Source organism: Bactrocera oleae, chromosome 3 (assembly GCF_042242935.1).
Source record: "Bactrocera oleae isolate idBacOlea1 chromosome 3, idBacOlea1, whole genome shotgun sequence".
NCBI classification, from domain to species: Eukaryota; Metazoa; Arthropoda; class Insecta; order Diptera; family Tephritidae; genus Bactrocera; species Bactrocera oleae.
Window position 1 is genome coordinate 9,742,780 of NC_091537.1, and position 15,666 is coordinate 9,758,445.

The window sequence follows — 15,666 nt, forward strand, 5'->3', positions numbered from 1 at the left end:
TAACATTGACGGATTGGACAAAGGCTCAACGAACTATACAACCATTTGATGGGTGAACAAGAAACCAAGCATGCAAATGAATTTCATTCAGAAATCGACGTTGTAACGAGTGACTAGTGAATTGAACAACGGCGGAATAGCGTGTAGAAAACCGTAAAATGCACTAATTGCAAAGATGGAAAATTAGATAAAGAATATAAAAAATAGAACAAAGTGCATGCGAACATATATATACATATGTATATACAAATTTATGTGCTGCAATTAATTTAAAGGCTTTATTTAAATAAAAACTAAAAAAAAATTTATTTAAAAAAATCGTATTTTCAAACATTTAATGTTCACTTGCAACCAGCCTTAAGTGCAAATATGCATTTTTCCATAATATCGCCGCACAAATGATGGGATGTGGTTCATCGATGGACACGAATAGTGTAATTGAAGAGCCCATACAGAGCTTGGAGCGTTGGCAGCAGGGTGACATGGTAAATACCGAATGCGAAGCAAACCAACATTTTTTTTACATATCAATCCTCTTCCTATAACACATATAGGAGCCCACTGCCGTCATCGAGGAATTTGTGGGTTTGGATGAACGCATCAGCAAATTGGAGGCCACTTGTCCGGGGCCGCGTATGGCCACCGCCGAAGCATGGGTGGAGCACTTGCAGTCGCAACGCGATTCATTGCTCGGTGTTGACACCTTAGATATGGCCTTGAATCCACAAAATAACGGAATGTTGCAACAGCAGCAGCAGCAACCACGACAACACCAACACCAACAACAACAACAGCAAATGAATAGTGAAATATTGACCCTGAATGAGATCGATGCAACAACACCGCCACCCATACATCAACCGCCCTTACAGCCGCTGAGCGTTACTGCAGCCATAACAGCAATGTCAAAGGTAAACAGAGGCACATTACTGCATGGAAATGGCGCCACTACAAATGGCGTAGGCGGTGCGGCACGACAGCCTAATAACAGCATAGTGGCCAATACACCCACCCAAGATTTGGCTAATGTGAGTTGAAAACACAAATACCAAAATGTCGCTTAAAACACGCACTTACATATTCAGAGGGGGTACACTAGTACTGAGGTATTTCGGTAGGGTTTTAGTATGAATTTGACGATTTGGGACGGTTTTCTGTGAAAAAAGCGTTTTAAGAATTTTAAGTTTTTAAGCAAATTGTTATTTTCGACCCATAGTCAGGGTGGCAACTGCTTTTCGAAAAAGTGATTTGGACGATATTGAAGCTTAAGTCTTTTCTAGGGTTATTTAGTGAATATGGAACTTAAACTACTTTCGTCGGAAGGAATGAAGAGAGAGTATAAGAATAGTGTTATAAATTCGTACCACAACAATAAGCTTATACATTGTGATCAGAAAGTTTCCGGAAATTGTCATTTAAACTGTCCGCGCCGAATATTTTTCACCACTTTTTTTTGTTAAGTTTGTCCTTAATTACTTTGCCAAAAATTAACGTGAATCATCTGCGAATCTTAAAAAAGGCTTATGGTGAATCTAGGCTATCGATAACCCAAGTCTACGACTGATACAAAGCTTTTCAGGATGGTCGAAGAACCGTCGAAGACATGCCTTGTTTCGGTCATCCTTTGATGTCCACCACTGACGATAACATCAAAAAGGCGAAGAAAATCGTGCTCGAAAATCATCATGCGAGTGTTAGAGAGATAGCACTTAAGCTAGACATCGGCCGTGAAGCAGCACACTTGATTTTGATCGATAATTTGGTCATGAGACGCCTCAATGCTCAGCTTGTTCCAAAAGAGCTGAATTTTTTGCAAAAAGATGCACCGAGCTGTAGTTGTGAACGATTTTAAGATCAAAAACACGTTCAATACCATCGATCAACCACCGTATTCACCGGATTTGGCTCTCGGCGACTTTTTTTGTTTCCAAAACTCAAGTTACAACTCCGTGGAACCCATTTCGACTCGATTGAGGCCGTTAAAGAAAATTCGCAGAGGGAACTGAAGGTGATACCGAACAGCGCCTAAATGCTGATTGGAAAAAGAGGTGGCATATGTGTGTCGCTTTAGAAGGAGCATATTTTAAAGGCGACAAAATAATTATTAATGAAGATTAAAAATTTTTCGTTTTATTTACAATTTCCGGAAACTTTCTGGTCACAATGTAAATAGTTCTTGGAAACATTACCCAAGGTTGTCTGTATCCAATACACGCGCAGGCGTTATAAAACTTCCAGAACCGCAAAGAAATATATAATTACTTTTAGGCGAAAATGATAGAGCAGCTTCGTGACCGATCAAGTACTTGAACTTGCAGAGAATGTTTGACGGCAAGCTCGCAATTTAGGTGTTAGATATAGAGTATACCAGGCTAAAGTCTTGCAGAGCGCTAAAAGTACATTTTTACCAATTTCTTTGCCAGGGCAGTATTTAAACTAAAAAATATTTTTTCTTCGAGCGCCAAGTTATACAAACCCCTAAATGCTCATATGTTTATTTTATCGCCGGTTTCGTTTTAAATACTCCACCTTTGTTATTCCTATATAGTTGAATATGCGTGTACGTGTATATATTGTATATATACAGACACTATTACATCAATACATTTGTAAGTATGTTCACGTGTTGCTAAATGAGCTTGCCACCACCCCGTAGTTTAACACCCTGTGGCGTTTGCTTGTGTACACGTGCAAAGTGACGGCTCATTTGGAGCGCGTTCATACTTCCTTCCTCTAATAATTGGATTAATTGTAGGCATTAGTTGTTGTTAGCTTTGTTTGTTTTGAATTACTGCGGCATTAAATGTAATATTAGGTCATTTCTCGAAAATCGCTTTATGTTTTTGCTGTTGTTGTTGTCGTAACGATGGAACAAATTATTAAAATTTTCATAGTTTTGTGTAAATAACCAAGAACCGGACGTACAGTGTTGTAAAAAACTCAGCATTGGCGAAAAAGAATTTTTACAACATATTTGGCGTTAAAACTTGATTTAAACGTGCCTCTTTGGATTTCAAAAGGGCTGACTATAGAGTGAATTTTGAATATAATAAATTAACCATTATTTTTCGAGTTCCATGCAATCTCCGGCGCAAAGTTATGTAAGCTAAAAAAAGAAGATGTAAGCTAAAAAAAGAATTCTCTACTTATTTAGAATATATTGTTCTTGCAATGAGCTACAGTCTAAAAAATTTTAAAAATGGAAAAATGGCGGCGTTTGAAAAAAGTTGAATTTTACTCAAAATTGTAGCTATTTTTAGCCCGACAAAATTCGATTTTTGATCAGATCAAAAAACTGGTAGGTCATTGTATGGAAATCTATACTGATCAGATCATTTTTCTGCGAGTATTCACTCAAACATATTTAAAAAAATGTAGTTTTGAGAAAAAGCCGTTTAAATATAAAATGTTGTAAGGCGCATGCTGTAACACAAAAATCATTTGAGATATCAATTTAAATTTTTAGTGTGTTATTTGTTAAGGTATAATCTACTGGAATATAGAAAAAACGTTTTTTTTTTTTAATTTCACACTAGATGTGCCCCTTAAATCGCACTCAAATAATTTTATTTTGACCCTTTCGACAATTTTTTTTGTTACTTTCCGAACAATGTGGCACTGAAAATGCCGCCATTAACCTGATAACTCCACTAATGTATTGATAATTTTTCATTCATTTAATTTTTTTTTAGGTTATGCTCACTTAAAAAGTTGTCAAAGTTCAAAAATATGCCTTAGACTTCTTATCTATATACTTGTAGAATAATGATTTCCATGCTCGAAACGCAACGATTTAGAAGTGTATGATTGCTGGTGGTTATATATTGCACAGTATTGTAGGATTTGTATTTCGTTGCTCATACGCACTGTCATACTTATTTATTGCAACTAAATGCCTACAGTAATTAACGTACTTGGACACTTGACGAAATTATAGGTGCAAGTTAAGTTTATTTTAGCGGTAGTAGGGGGAGGATTACCAAATACTATACGTAAAAGTGTTTTTGTATAGAAAAATATTTACATGCTTGACTAACCAGACAAATGGAATGACTTGCTTGACTTGAAACAAATATTGAATGCTATATCGAAATTTAAGAGAGAAAAAAGTTAAATAGTAATATAAACACTACAAAAATTAACTATCTAGTATATATTTTGTCAGCTTGCCATAAATTTGGGTGTTGTTGGCGATGTAAATAAGGCTTCCACACATGAGGATTTCTTTGCGAATCTCAGTGAATCTGCGCTTTATCTAACTTCAATCCGTTATTATACGGAAATACTGGAACACACTAAGGTGCGACTGAAAACCTTAACGGAAAGCTACAACGAATTAAATGAGCTATATGTGCATCACGACGGCATTATAGGTAGGCACTAAAAAAAACTATGGTACAACAATAACAATGAATTGATGCGCCTTTTAGCCTTTATCAGTGGCGGTACGTACATGACGCGGTTGGAGGAGAGTCTTGACGCGCAATTGGAGACGGCGCGTGATGTGCGCGATAAACTAGGCAGCGCTTTGGAGCAATGGCGCATATGCGGCACTCTGTTGCGCACCAGCGCAACTTCAGCCACACAAGCTTTAAAGCAGTGGCAACAGTTGGCTAAAGCGATGTAAGTTTTCTTTTGTAAGTATAAGTTTTGAATCTAATTGCTACTTTTGCATTCAAGTGATCCGAAACACAAAATTCAACTTGCTTTGGAATGTCGTACGGCACTGCAGGCAGCTTTGATATCGGTGGAGTGTGCGCAATTGGCGCTGCCACATGTGGAAATCAAGCATATAAGCAATCGGCAACTGCTGGCAGTTAAGCATTGCAACACCTACATGATTACAGATATAGCCAATCTTGCACGGTAAGTAACAGCAATTTTAATAATATCATCTATAATTCATATATTTTCACCACAGATATCAGCATACGAGTAAAGTATTCACCTCCTTTGAGAGTAATACGTCCAAAGCTTCGATGTGGTTGTATGAAATGTTCAACAAAACTTTGCGTCATGATTTCGATAAAGCCGAGGAAACGGTGCGTCAGTTGGCTAAAACATTGAGGGATCATCGGGAGGAGATTTTCACCGCTGCTCGGAAATAGTAGAATACGTTTGCTCGGAAATAGCAGTAAGCACTTGCTCAAAGCAATTATTTGCAATAGTTGTAAGAAAAATTTTTCATTATACATTTTATTTATAGTTTATATTTATTAACAAATTAAAGCATTGTTTAAAAAAAAAACGTAGTTAAACTTAATACCAGTAAGTCTTCTTTGGTATACGTTCTTCCTCAATGCCCATCTCTTCCATAATATCCATTTCAAATGTGGACAATTTAGGTTGGAAAGTTATTTCGGATACAACAGCGGCTATAAAAACAAAATTATAAGAATGTTTGCAGTTATTTCAAACGTCGAGTTTAATATACCGGGTGTATCCTTTTCGCGTTCGATATATGCGCCCGGCGTCTTATAATCGTGTGTTTGATTATTCGTTTCTGGTATGGGTATAAGGCGACCAGTACGCGCGGATACGCGCACCTTCTCACCCTCTTCAGTATAGCGCCATTCGTATTCTGTGCCTTGCAAGTCCGAGGGATCAACTAATCGTAGATCTTTTGTAACCTAATAAATAACATATAACTTTATAATTACTAACATAAAATTCCATGTGATTAAACTCACATCTAAAGGTGCCTCAGATATAATCAATATGCCTGGAAAACCTTCTTCGACACCTACTGTACGATAATGCCAGTTCAGACCTTCTACCATCACCCAATTGCGTTCTGGTATAACCTGTGTAACAATACCTTGTTTGCCTTTATCTTTACCAACAAGCACTTCAACACGATCACCACGAAAGAAACCCCATTCATCTATCCAAAAAGAAATTAAGTGTTTAATTGTATTAACTGCTTTGATCTAAACGAAAATTGTTACCTACCCACTGGATTCAGAAAGACCTTTTTGCGTATAGTACCGGGCATATTTTGCTGTCTAAACTGACCTGTCCATGGCCGGTTTGTTGTATATCGAAAACGCTTACGCTCAACCGTGCGATGTATGTAATTTGGCACACCAGATGGTGTTTTCCAATAGACCTTTAATTCCAAATTTATAAATAGCGAAAGGGATAGTCATAGTTTGTATATGAATTGTAAATTATATTGTATATCCACATCTATGACATTCCAAAAACTGACCTGCTTTTTGCTTCTCTCAATGTATTCCTTCGGAAAATTTGAGAAGTTTTTTAATTTAGTGCCCAAAAATTGTGTTAGCCTCATCTTCTTCAGAACTTATTGTTATAAAATCAATCGAAATGTAGTGGCAAACGCGTGAATGCAATTTGGAGGAATGTTAAAAAACAGCTGACTACTGACAGTTGTCTAGATGCGTTCGAAAATAAAGCAATAATAAAAATAGCGAGCAGCGTAAAAAGTATTTGATATTTGTCATATGTTTTACGAAATATATTTCATTAAAATATTTATTTCAAATTAATAAAGATATAAGTTAATTTACTTAACGAGCACTTATTCCCAACTTATCTGCTTATTACGATGTATTTCATTTAATAACTTTTTGTTTTATCCCAATGCAACTCTGTAGTAATCAGCTGTTCTGCATTGCATAGCACTCATTTGCTCCATTCTCCAGAGTAAAACGAATTGATGATTTTCTATGTGCATTTTATACCGACTAGTCAACAAGAGATTTATAAACAAAATATAAAACAGGATAGCTATAAAAAGCATATAAACATTAAAATTGTTTTATTTTCTGATTCATGAGTCGTTGAAGTGAAAGTGAAGTTGAATTCGTGAACTACAAACGTTCGTTGGTTGTGGAAGTTTACTACTCATGGCTCGCCGACAAGCGATTATCAATAAATGAATAATAAGTTTACGTTAAGCTGATTTTGTATTAGTCATAAACACATAACTAACATACGTAAGAGTACGACTTTCAGTGGAAATATTTACTGCAAGGCGAGTACTAAACTAAGTATTTAATTGCAACACGTTCCAATAATTACTTAGTAATAATAATAAGTGAAAGAAAAATGTCCCACGATGTGGTGAATATAGAAGGTGTTAAGCAGGAACCAGCTTTGTTACAAAAACATGCAAAATTTTTCGTTCGATTTTTGAATTTATTGCCAGCTCGTCTGGCTTCACATGACTCCACCAGAGGCACCATTGCATTCTTTGCCGTATGCGGATTGGATGTACTTAATTCGCTACCTCTACTTACAAAAGAAATGCAAAAGGATGTCATTGAATGGATTTACGGTGGGCTTGTGACTTCAAATCCAGAAAAACAGCCTAGTTGCAGCGGATTTCAGGTAAATACACATATAGTATATTATTGCGCATAGTCATTAATCAAAAGTGAATGGCAGGTGAGCGTGTTTGCATATGTGCATAAATATGTATGTATATATTTTCTAGCAGCATGTTATCTATAGGTACGTGTAGTTCAATGCTTGTTTTGTGCTAACAGCGCTGTGCTTTGTTTACACAGCATTTTTCCGACAACAACAATTGCTTCTAATTTATTTAACTTTTATTTTTAAAGTTTGCTTTGATTTAATTCTTAATAACAGGTCAACAGTCATAATTTTTTTTAAGATTATGCAAATACATTTTATATATTTTTTATTTATTATAAATATATTTTACAACAATCACACATATCTACACACTTATGGGAGCGGTACAAAAAATATATCAAAGATGTGCTCTTATCTTCCACTCACTGAAAGCAAACTTCTTATCAATGCAGTAAAAAAAATGTGTTAAACATCGTATTTCAGTCAATTAACTGTGTTGTAAAAATTTCCAACAACAATACACATAGAAAATACAAAAAATATAATGCTTTTATCGTTTTAAATTAACGTAATTCCAAAATTCTTGATTTCAGGGTTCACGTTGCGTGAATATCATTTCCGATGACGAACAGTTGCAGGCCAATGCCAGAAGCTATCAATGGGGCCACCTTGCCATGACATATACCGGTATTGGTATATTAGCTACGCTTGGCGACGATTTGAGTCGCATAGACCGAAAAAGTATTGTCGATGGTAAGTTCATATACGCACAACTAATTTCAATAAAACATCAGAATTACACTATTTTTCAGGTGTTGCCGCGGTACAGCGTCCAGATGGTAGTTTCAGCGCTTGCGTGGACGGCAGTGAAAACGACATGCGCTTCGTTTTTTGTGCAGCTGCCATATGTCATATGCTGGACTATTGGGGTGATGTAAATAAGGAGAAAATGTTTGACTTCATAACCAGCTGTATAGTAAGTAAATTATCGACCGTTATAAAAGCGATTTTACTCTAACATTTCTGCACCATTTGCAGCGTTATGATAACGGCTTCAGTCAGTATTTAGAGGGTGAAGCGCACGGCGGTACCACATTTTGTGCTTTGGCTGCGCTTGAGCTGAGCGGCCAATTACATCGATTGGATGTAACAACGATAGAAAACATAAAACGTTGGTTGATTTTCAGACAGGTAAAGTATACGTATATATATAAATATATATGGTAAGCTGCTATGTTATAATATAAACTTATTACAGGTGAATGGTTTCCAAGGTCGTCCAAATAAAGCGGTAGACACATGTTATTCATTTTGGATAGGTGCAGCACTACGCATATTGGGCGCCTTTGAGCTAATCGATTATGAAGAAAATCGTGCTTACATTATGGAGACACAAGACAACATTGTCGGTGGTTTTTCCAAATGGCCACAATCCACAACTGACCCTTTTCATACGTATTTCGGGCTTTGTGGGCTTTCATTCATGAATGAGCCTGGTTTATCAGAAGTTATGCCCAGCTTGAATATATCAATGCGCGCTTACAATCGTCTGAAACAATTACATGCACAGTGGCAAGTGGAGAGTACAGATGATCGATTTGTTAGCAGCAACAGGTCGACCTCCAAGCTTAATAGTGATGAAAATTCAACGTCCGTTACCTCGCCGCTTATAGAAGCACAATAAGGAGCATTTCTTTTACAAAAAAAAACTATACATTAAGCGAGAGTGATTTTTATACGAAGTGAGCAATGATTGGACACCTATTTGACTATTCGTGCTGAATTTTTTTGCAGTCATTTTTTAACAAAAAAAAATTATATGTTTTGCATACGTTTTATAAACATATGCATATGCCTTTCTATTGTGACTGATTGCTTTTTTTTACCATTTAATAATTTTTATGCATATTCACGACTTGCATATTCCAGTTCAAAATATCAATATTAAATTCTCAGCTTTAAAAAAGCAAAATGTACGCAATTCGTTAAGTCAAATAGTCCAATCATATAGTAAGTGTATCGTGAAACTATTGTGAATTAAAACATAAGCACAACTATTTTTCTAATAGTATTTAATTATATTGATCGGTATTGTAAATAAACTAATACAATTAAAGCTAGCTTAAATTGTTTTGTAAAGAGAATCACCCACATTTATATTATTAATTTAGAAATACAATTATCATTTAGATTAAACCTGCAAGTAAAGGCAATTATGCCCCTGCAATGCCGGTATATTATAGCCCAGTAGTGGTCGATCAATGAAGAGACGACCGCGTAGAGGCGCCAACACTCGTTCAGTCACATTCGGACATCGATGCACCATCAGCGATTGGAGTTGCTGACATGTTGTAGTTAGAGCGCTGCAAATAAACGAAAAGCAGAGTAGAAATAAACTCCGCTGTCTTAGTTGTCTCAGTAATTGCTTTAGTTTTGCAAGCTTAATAAATAAGAAAATCACTGGGATAGAAATCGTTTAGATACATGTCTAATTGACTTTGTCGATCGATGTGCGCGCGTTTGCGTAGCGGTGCTAAAGAACGCTCCGTTACACGCGGACAACGTTGTACGAGTAGTGAACGTAGCTGAGTGCAATACGTTGCGATTGCACTGTAATTAGACAAACAAAAAAAAAGAGAGATGATTGAAATATATTATGCACGCGCCTCTAAAATCTTATAGGATAGAGTTACTGGAAGGACAACAATATACATTTTTTTTTCGCAAACGATGCAACTAAAACAAGAAAAACTTACTGTATGCCATAATCGGAAATGGCAGCGCATCCGACCAAATTAATGTGCTCCAAACTGCGGCAGTAGTTAGCAATTTGTATTAACACTTGATCAGTCACGCTGGGTGTATTGGCCAATGACAATACATTTAATTTGTTTAACTTCCTGAAAAATATTATTAAACAACGCTCTCCAATTGCTGTACAGTATGAAATGTCGAATTCCACCAAATTACTATGATGTAAGGTTAGTGCATCTACCGCACCCGTTGTTAACCACTGGCATTTAGAGAGTTTCAAAATGCGCAACTCCTTGCATTCAATAATGATCGGCTGCAAAGCTAGTGGCGTAATATTTACGCATTCATTCAAGTTGACAACGCGTAATCGTCTGTTTTCAGCTAATAGCGGTAATAAATACTCATCTGTTAACCAATGGCAACGTGCTAAGTGCAAGTTCTCTACACGTCGACAGCATTTTCCGAGCACGGCGAATGCTAATTCAACATTACGGCTATTATTACCAGCCAAGTTAATGTCTTTGCGTCGCTCAAATGCAGCTTCGGCAAAGCGTTTGGCAGTTTTTGAACAGCAACGTAAATTAAATAGGTCCTTAAGAGTAAGAAATTCCGCAACCATAGGTATCAGAACATCCTGCCAACTTATGTCGAAGAATGACACCTTTGTATTGTCATAGAAAACTGCCAATGCCATTGAGGCCAAATGATTCTCCTCTCCTTCTAGGCTGCACATTTTGAAATCCCGCTTTGGCGAGCACAAGAAAAACAAGAATTTAGTATGTTTCTTGTTTAAGTGCAATATTTCGAAGATTTTCACAACTACTTCATTGTCTTAAATGCGTATTCTTAATTTTGTTATTTTTTTTTTGTTCTTTTGCTTTTTATTTTGATTATGCATACACATCAAAAAACAGCTGACGCTAGAAAGGGTGATACAACTGAAATGAAATAAAAATACTTCAGCATTTTTTAAAATATATAAATATAAAAATTTTATACATACTGAATATACAATAAATATGTTGTACTAAAGTAATAACATTTGCACAATTAGAAGTTATTTGATGTCGAAAAAAAACAAATTCAATTAGAAAATCTGGTTAGTAATTCGGAGAATTAGTCCTGCTGCACAAGTCAGATAAGAAGAGATAGTTACATGTTAAATAAACTATATATTCAAATATAAAATTGTATTTTGGAATCAAATTCTGACTTTTACTTAAAGTGGACAGCACTTTCAAACTGAAAATTGATTCTCATTTGAGATCCATATTAGAAAATGCTTAGAAAACCAACAGTTTCTCGGTTGGATATATATTTCATTTGTTTGAAGACGCCACAGTTTTCTATTAATTTTCAAAATATTATGTAATATTTAAGATTACAGAAAGAGACTACTAGTTATAAAATCATTATCTTACCGATAACTCAGTTTTGTGTTTGCACGGAACACACGCCGTTTTGGAGAACCTTTTGTGGTTATCAATATAGTGTCTTTGTAAAATATCTCCTCCAGACAACTAATTAATTCAGCTTGCACAAAGCAGAGAGGTTTCGTTAAAACAGCTGTAATTTGAATATTTCTTTGAGCTTATTCGCGCTCATCATATTTATATTCTTTATATTCTCCGTAGTCTTTAATATATTTATTTATGTTTTGATCATCGGAAAAAAAATATACAATTAGAATTAAATGTCGGTTTGCACCGCAGCTGAAATTGCTGAAAAGCGACGTATTGCATTAGAGAAGTTAGCAGCTAAAAAGCAACGTTTGGCTAACGCCTCATCAACTGCAACAAAAATCACATCTCCAGTGCAACAGCAACTTACAGCTACAGGTGACATATCAACAAATAGCTTCTTCAAGCAGCAAAATCACACACAAACACACAGTGCTACAAATGCAAACCCACCGCAAAATTCCAGCGCAAAGCCCACCGCTGCAGCCATAAATTTTTTAAATGATTTAAAGCGTAGTAACATTGGAAAGTATGTAAATAAAGCACGCAATTCAGCACAACCTTACTCCCGAAGCCCATTTAATCACAAGCAAAAGGATGCAGCAACGCATTCTGCTAACAATTCGAATCAACAAAACCTAGCACCTATATTCGTTGTCAAAGTTAGCTGTAAGGTATATATGATAAGTAATACACGCTTTGTGGCACAGCCTTCATGCTTCCATGCTAAACTTATAGATGTTTTTAAAACTATACCGTCAAGATCATATGGTTTGTATGCAATTATTGAATTGCTATATAATTATTTTAAATATTTTACTCTTATTACAGATAATTCAAAATGTCTTTGGAGTTTTGGACTACAAGATTATGAACTGCTGCAAGAACGCGTCGGTGGTATGAAGCCAGACATAAGCATTGGCATAATACCAAAAAGTGTTATTACAGTATGCCGCACGCCGCCTGTAGATATCGAACGATCATGTTTATCCTCGATCGAACCAAAATTAGCAGAGAAATTATTACCTTTCCAGCAAGAAGGAGTTTGGTTAGTATTTCACAAGTTACGCTATATATATATATATACGTTACTTTTTATATCTTAATACAGTTTTGCTATTGCACATCACGGCCGTCTTATGATTTGTGATGAAATGGGTCTGGGCAAAACGTATCAAGCGCTGGCCGTAGCAGACTTCTATAAAGAATCCTGGCCTTTGTTGATTTGTACCACCGCTTCCGTTCGGTAAAATTTGGTCAATTATTACTATATCCACATTATAAATTCTCCTCTCGTAGTGAGTCCTGGATCAATCACGTACGCGATCTGCTACCCAGCATACCTGTCCACTACATACAAACGCTGCTAAGTAATCAGCAATATTTCCATGATGCCAAAGTTCTTATCACCAGTTATAATATGATGGATAGGCATGTTGATAGGTTATTGGAGCATAAATTTGGTTTTGTAATATTCGATGAATCTCATACTTTAAAAAATGCCAAAACAAAATGCGCAATGGTTGCGGAACGTTTAACACAAAATGCACGACATGTGATTTTGCTGTCTGGCACACCAGCACTATCGCGGCCTTTAGAATTATTCACACAAATTCATCTCATCGATCGTAAATTTATGACATTTAGAGAATATAGTACGTAAAGTGTGTCTTGTAGAAATTAGAAATTTTGCTAATTGTATATGTGCTCTTCATATATAGCTACTCGTTACTGTGATGGCAAGCAAACGAATTTTGGCTGGGATGCGACTGGTCAGTCGAATCTGGAAGAGCTAAATGTTGTGCTAAAAGAAAAATTTATGATAAGACGCACTAAGGAGGCTGTACTGCCACAATTGGCGGAAAAGAATCGGTAGTCAATGTGAAAATAGAAAAATGTAATTAATATTTAATATGATATTTGATTTTAATTTGCTATTTCGATTATGTAGCGAAACCGTTGTGTTAGACCCAGCACTTTTGTCGACCAATACTGACACGAAGCAAAACCTAGAAACGCTTAGCAGAGATTTCTCCACAAGCAAGGGACGCGAACGCGAAGATATACTTCTAAGATTCTATTCAACGACAGCTGAGGTTAAAGCGCGTGCTGTGTGGTAATTAACACATAGAAACATGTAAAAATGGTTAACAAAAATTTTCGCTTGTGCACTTCTAGCGCTTACCTAAAAAACTTGGTGAAAGACAAAATAAAATTCATTGTCTTTGCACATCATCGCATCATGATGGACGCCATAACCGATTGCTTGTGCACATTAAATGTGAATTTTGTACGCATTGATGGCTCTACCAAGAATGAGGCGCGAGGGGTAAGTTTCCGTTAAATATTACCAAAAATTAAAAAATAAAAATTTTATTTTTTAAATTGTTGTTTTAAAGGAATATATTGACAAATTTCAAACAAAATCGTCGTGCCAAGTTGCTGTGCTCTCATTGCGCGCTTGTAATGCAGGCATCACGCTAACGGCTGCAGAGATGATTGTGTTCGCCGAATTGGACTGGAATCCAAGTGTATGCTAAACAAACACACATAGAAAAGTTAATATTAAATTTGTATTGTTTTATTATACTGTAGACCTTGGCGCAGGCGGAGAGTCGCGCACATCGCATCGGCCAAAATAAAGCGATCATATGCCGTTACTTAATGGCACCTAAAACAGCCGATGATGTCATATGGAATATGTTGAAAAGCAAGCAGGATGTTTTGAACCGCGCAGGTCTGTTCTGTGAAAACTTGCAGGATGCCACGCACACCGCAGCACCTACCGGGGTGATTACACTGTTTTTGTATATAAAATATTTCATTATAATATTTTTTTATTATAGTCACATAAAATCGAAAGCTACTTTTCGCCAATCAAAAAGAATGACTCATCTAAATCAAACGCGGAGCCTAACGCTGTTGACATTGAACCACAACCAGCCGCTAGTTCTGCGCTCGATGCCGTGAAAAAGTTAGACTTGAACCGAGAATTGGAGAATATCGATGAATTATTTATGGATGACGATGACGATGCGTTCAAGGACCTGTTGTTTTGATTTTTGTTGGAGTTTTTTTTTTTCAAGTGTCTAAAGCAATGTTTGTGAAGTAATAAGCAGCGCATGAGTCTGTGAATTGTTATAGTTGGCTATATTATTTTTTACTATTATATGCTAGCTTGTGCCACTAATAAATTTACAAAGTTTGTACCATTTAATAATTATAAACAATGGATTTTTTCTGTAAATAAGCAAAAAAATTTATTATTTTTCAACTTGTTCAATTATTTGTTATTTTTCTTTTTGTTTAAAGATTTTTTTTATTTAAAAACATAATTTTTTTAAATTAAAATTTTAATTTAATTTTTTTTTAATTAAAATTTTTGTTTTTAATTTTTTTTTTTAATTTTTTTTATTAATTTTTTTTTTTAATTTTTTTTATTAATTTTTTTTTTTTAATTTTATCTGTTTTTTAATTTTTGTTTTTTTTTATTGGATTTTTTTTAAATTTTCTTAATTAAATTTTTTTTACTTTAATTTTATTTTTGAACTTTTATTTTATTTTTAAATTCTTATTTTATTTTTAAACTTTTATTTTATTTTTGAACTTTTATTTTATTTTTAAACTTTTATTATATTTTTAAACTTTTATTTTATTTTTAAACTTTTATTTTATTTTAAACCTTTATTTTTAAATTTTTAGATGCTATTTAAATAAGATTAATTTTATTTTTATTTGTTATTCAGTTAGTAAATTATAATTTGTAATATTGATTTTAAGAATTATTTATTTATTATTATTTTATTTATTTATTATTATTTTATTTATTTATTATTATTTTATGTATTTATTATTATTTTATTTATTTATTATTATTTTATATATTTATTATTATTTTATTTATTTATTATTATTTTATTTATTATTATTATTTTATTTATTATTATTTTATTTATATTTTAATTGCTGTAGTTGTATCAACATTTTTTCTATATACTGCAATAATAACAACTAAATCCTATATCCGTCCTCAAGCTCGTAAAAAATTCCGTTACTGAAGAGTAATTTCGCTTCGTCTTCTGGTACTCAAACTGGTGGTATGCCGTTA

General features: G+C 34.7%; 5 protein-coding genes across 6 annotated transcripts; 3 read left to right on the forward strand and 2 right to left on the reverse strand.

Moving 5' to 3' along the window:
• Window positions 1-5,126, forward strand: synr (sayonara). Its single transcript, XM_014234118.3, has 6 exons — window positions 1-485; window positions 555-1,028; window positions 4,166-4,373; window positions 4,431-4,623; window positions 4,681-4,866; window positions 4,922-5,126. Exons 1-6 carry the CDS (start codon window positions 399-401, stop codon window positions 5,106-5,108), a joined length of 1,335 nt encoding a protein of 444 aa, XP_014089593.3. The 5' UTR covers window positions 1-398; the 3' UTR covers window positions 5,109-5,126.
• A 42-nt stretch (window positions 5,127-5,168) lies between these two features.
• Window positions 5,169-6,378, reverse strand: mRpL24 (mitochondrial ribosomal protein L24). Its single transcript, XM_014234145.3, has 5 exons — window positions 6,212-6,378; window positions 5,953-6,109; window positions 5,691-5,884; window positions 5,435-5,630; window positions 5,169-5,375 (listed from the first exon to the last, which is right to left on the reverse strand). The coding sequence occupies exons 1-5, from the start codon at window positions 6,293-6,295 to the stop codon at window positions 5,260-5,262; spliced, it is 747 nt and encodes a 248-aa protein (XP_014089620.2). The 5' UTR covers window positions 6,296-6,378; the 3' UTR covers window positions 5,169-5,259.
• Window positions 6,379-6,662: 284 nt separating this feature from the next.
• On the forward strand, window positions 6,663-9,488 carry betaggt-I (geranylgeranyl transferase type-1 subunit beta). The gene is made up of 5 exons (XM_014234142.3): window positions 6,663-7,356; window positions 7,938-8,097; window positions 8,157-8,320; window positions 8,383-8,535; window positions 8,603-9,488. The coding sequence occupies exons 1-5, from the start codon at window positions 7,075-7,077 to the stop codon at window positions 9,026-9,028; spliced, it is 1,185 nt and encodes a 394-aa protein (XP_014089617.2). The 5' UTR covers window positions 6,663-7,074; the 3' UTR covers window positions 9,029-9,488.
• Window positions 9,400-10,984, reverse strand: jet (F-box and leucine rich repeat protein jetlag). 2 transcript variants are annotated; one of them, XM_014234143.3, is made up of 2 exons: window positions 10,101-10,976; window positions 9,400-9,707 (listed from the first exon to the last, which is right to left on the reverse strand). In XM_014234143.3, the coding sequence occupies exons 1-2, from the start codon at window positions 10,829-10,831 to the stop codon at window positions 9,536-9,538; spliced, it is 903 nt and encodes a 300-aa protein (XP_014089618.1). In that variant the 5' UTR covers window positions 10,832-10,976; the 3' UTR covers window positions 9,400-9,535. The 2 variants fall into 2 exon arrangements, with proteins under 2 accessions (XP_014089618.1, XP_036213934.1); XM_036358041.2 differs by lacking the exon at window positions 9,400-9,707 and adding an exon at window positions 9,714-9,954 and having other exon boundaries at window positions 10,101-10,984.
• Window positions 10,985-11,686: 702 nt separating this feature from the next.
• On the forward strand, window positions 11,687-14,788 carry Marcal1 (SWI/SNF-related matrix-associated actin-dependent regulator of chromatin subfamily A-like protein 1). Its single transcript, XM_036358042.2, has 10 exons — window positions 11,687-12,329; window positions 12,390-12,606; window positions 12,670-12,804; window positions 12,858-13,213; window positions 13,280-13,430; window positions 13,510-13,674; window positions 13,737-13,887; window positions 13,958-14,089; window positions 14,154-14,348; window positions 14,405-14,788. The coding sequence occupies exons 1-10, from the start codon at window positions 11,792-11,794 to the stop codon at window positions 14,615-14,617; spliced, it is 2,253 nt and encodes a 750-aa protein (XP_036213935.2). The 5' UTR covers window positions 11,687-11,791; the 3' UTR covers window positions 14,618-14,788.
• Window positions 14,789-15,666: the final 878 nt, after the last annotated feature.

What these genes read in the sequence shown, in the direction of transcription:
- synr (XM_014234118.3), top strand. Translation starts at nt 399, where the DNA reads ATGATGGGATGTGGTTCATCGATGGACACGAATAGTGTAATTGAAGAG. An exon ending in CAACAGTTGGCTAAAGCGAT is followed by an intron (nt 4,624 to 4,680) that starts GTAAGTTTTCTT and finishes TTTGCATTCAAG; the next exon opens with TGATCCGAAACACAAAATTC. An exon ending in GATATAGCCAATCTTGCACG is followed by an intron (nt 4,867 to 4,921) that starts GTAAGTAACAGC and finishes TTTTCACCACAG; the next exon opens with ATATCAGCATACGAGTAAAG.
- betaggt-I (XM_014234142.3), top strand. Translation starts at nt 7,075, where the DNA reads ATGTCCCACGATGTGGTGAATATAGAAGGTGTTAAGCAGGAACCAGCT. An exon ending in CTAGTTGCAGCGGATTTCAG is followed by an intron (nt 7,357 to 7,937) that starts GTAAATACACAT and finishes TCTTGATTTCAG; the next exon opens with GGTTCACGTTGCGTGAATAT. An exon ending in GTTGGTTGATTTTCAGACAG is followed by an intron (nt 8,536 to 8,602) that starts GTAAAGTATACG and finishes AACTTATTACAG; the next exon opens with GTGAATGGTTTCCAAGGTCG.
- jet (XM_014234143.3), bottom strand. Translation starts at nt 10,831, where the DNA reads ATGTGCAGCCTAGAAGGAGAGGAGAATCATTTGGCCTCAATGGCATTG. An exon ending in ATTTCCGATTATGGCATACA is followed by an intron (nt 9,708 to 10,100) that starts GTAAGTTTTTCT and finishes GTTTATTTGCAG; the next exon opens with CGCTCTAACTACAACATGTC.
- Marcal1 (XM_036358042.2), top strand. Translation starts at nt 11,792, where the DNA reads ATGTCGGTTTGCACCGCAGCTGAAATTGCTGAAAAGCGACGTATTGCA. An exon ending in AATTGGACTGGAATCCAAGT is followed by an intron (nt 14,090 to 14,153) that starts GTATGCTAAACA and finishes ATTATACTGTAG; the next exon opens with ACCTTGGCGCAGGCGGAGAG. An exon ending in ACACCGCAGCACCTACCGGG is followed by an intron (nt 14,349 to 14,404) that starts GTGATTACACTG and finishes TTTTTATTATAG; the next exon opens with TCACATAAAATCGAAAGCTA.
- mRpL24 (XM_014234145.3), bottom strand. Translation starts at nt 6,295, where the DNA reads ATGAGGCTAACACAATTTTTGGGCACTAAATTAAAAAACTTCTCAAAT. An exon ending in TTGAGAGAAGCAAAAAGCAG is followed by an intron (nt 6,110 to 6,211) that starts GTCAGTTTTTGG and finishes TTGGAATTAAAG; the next exon opens with GTCTATTGGAAAACACCATC. An exon ending in TATCTGAGGCACCTTTAGAT is followed by an intron (nt 5,631 to 5,690) that starts GTGAGTTTAATC and finishes GTTATTTATTAG; the next exon opens with GTTACAAAAGATCTACGATT.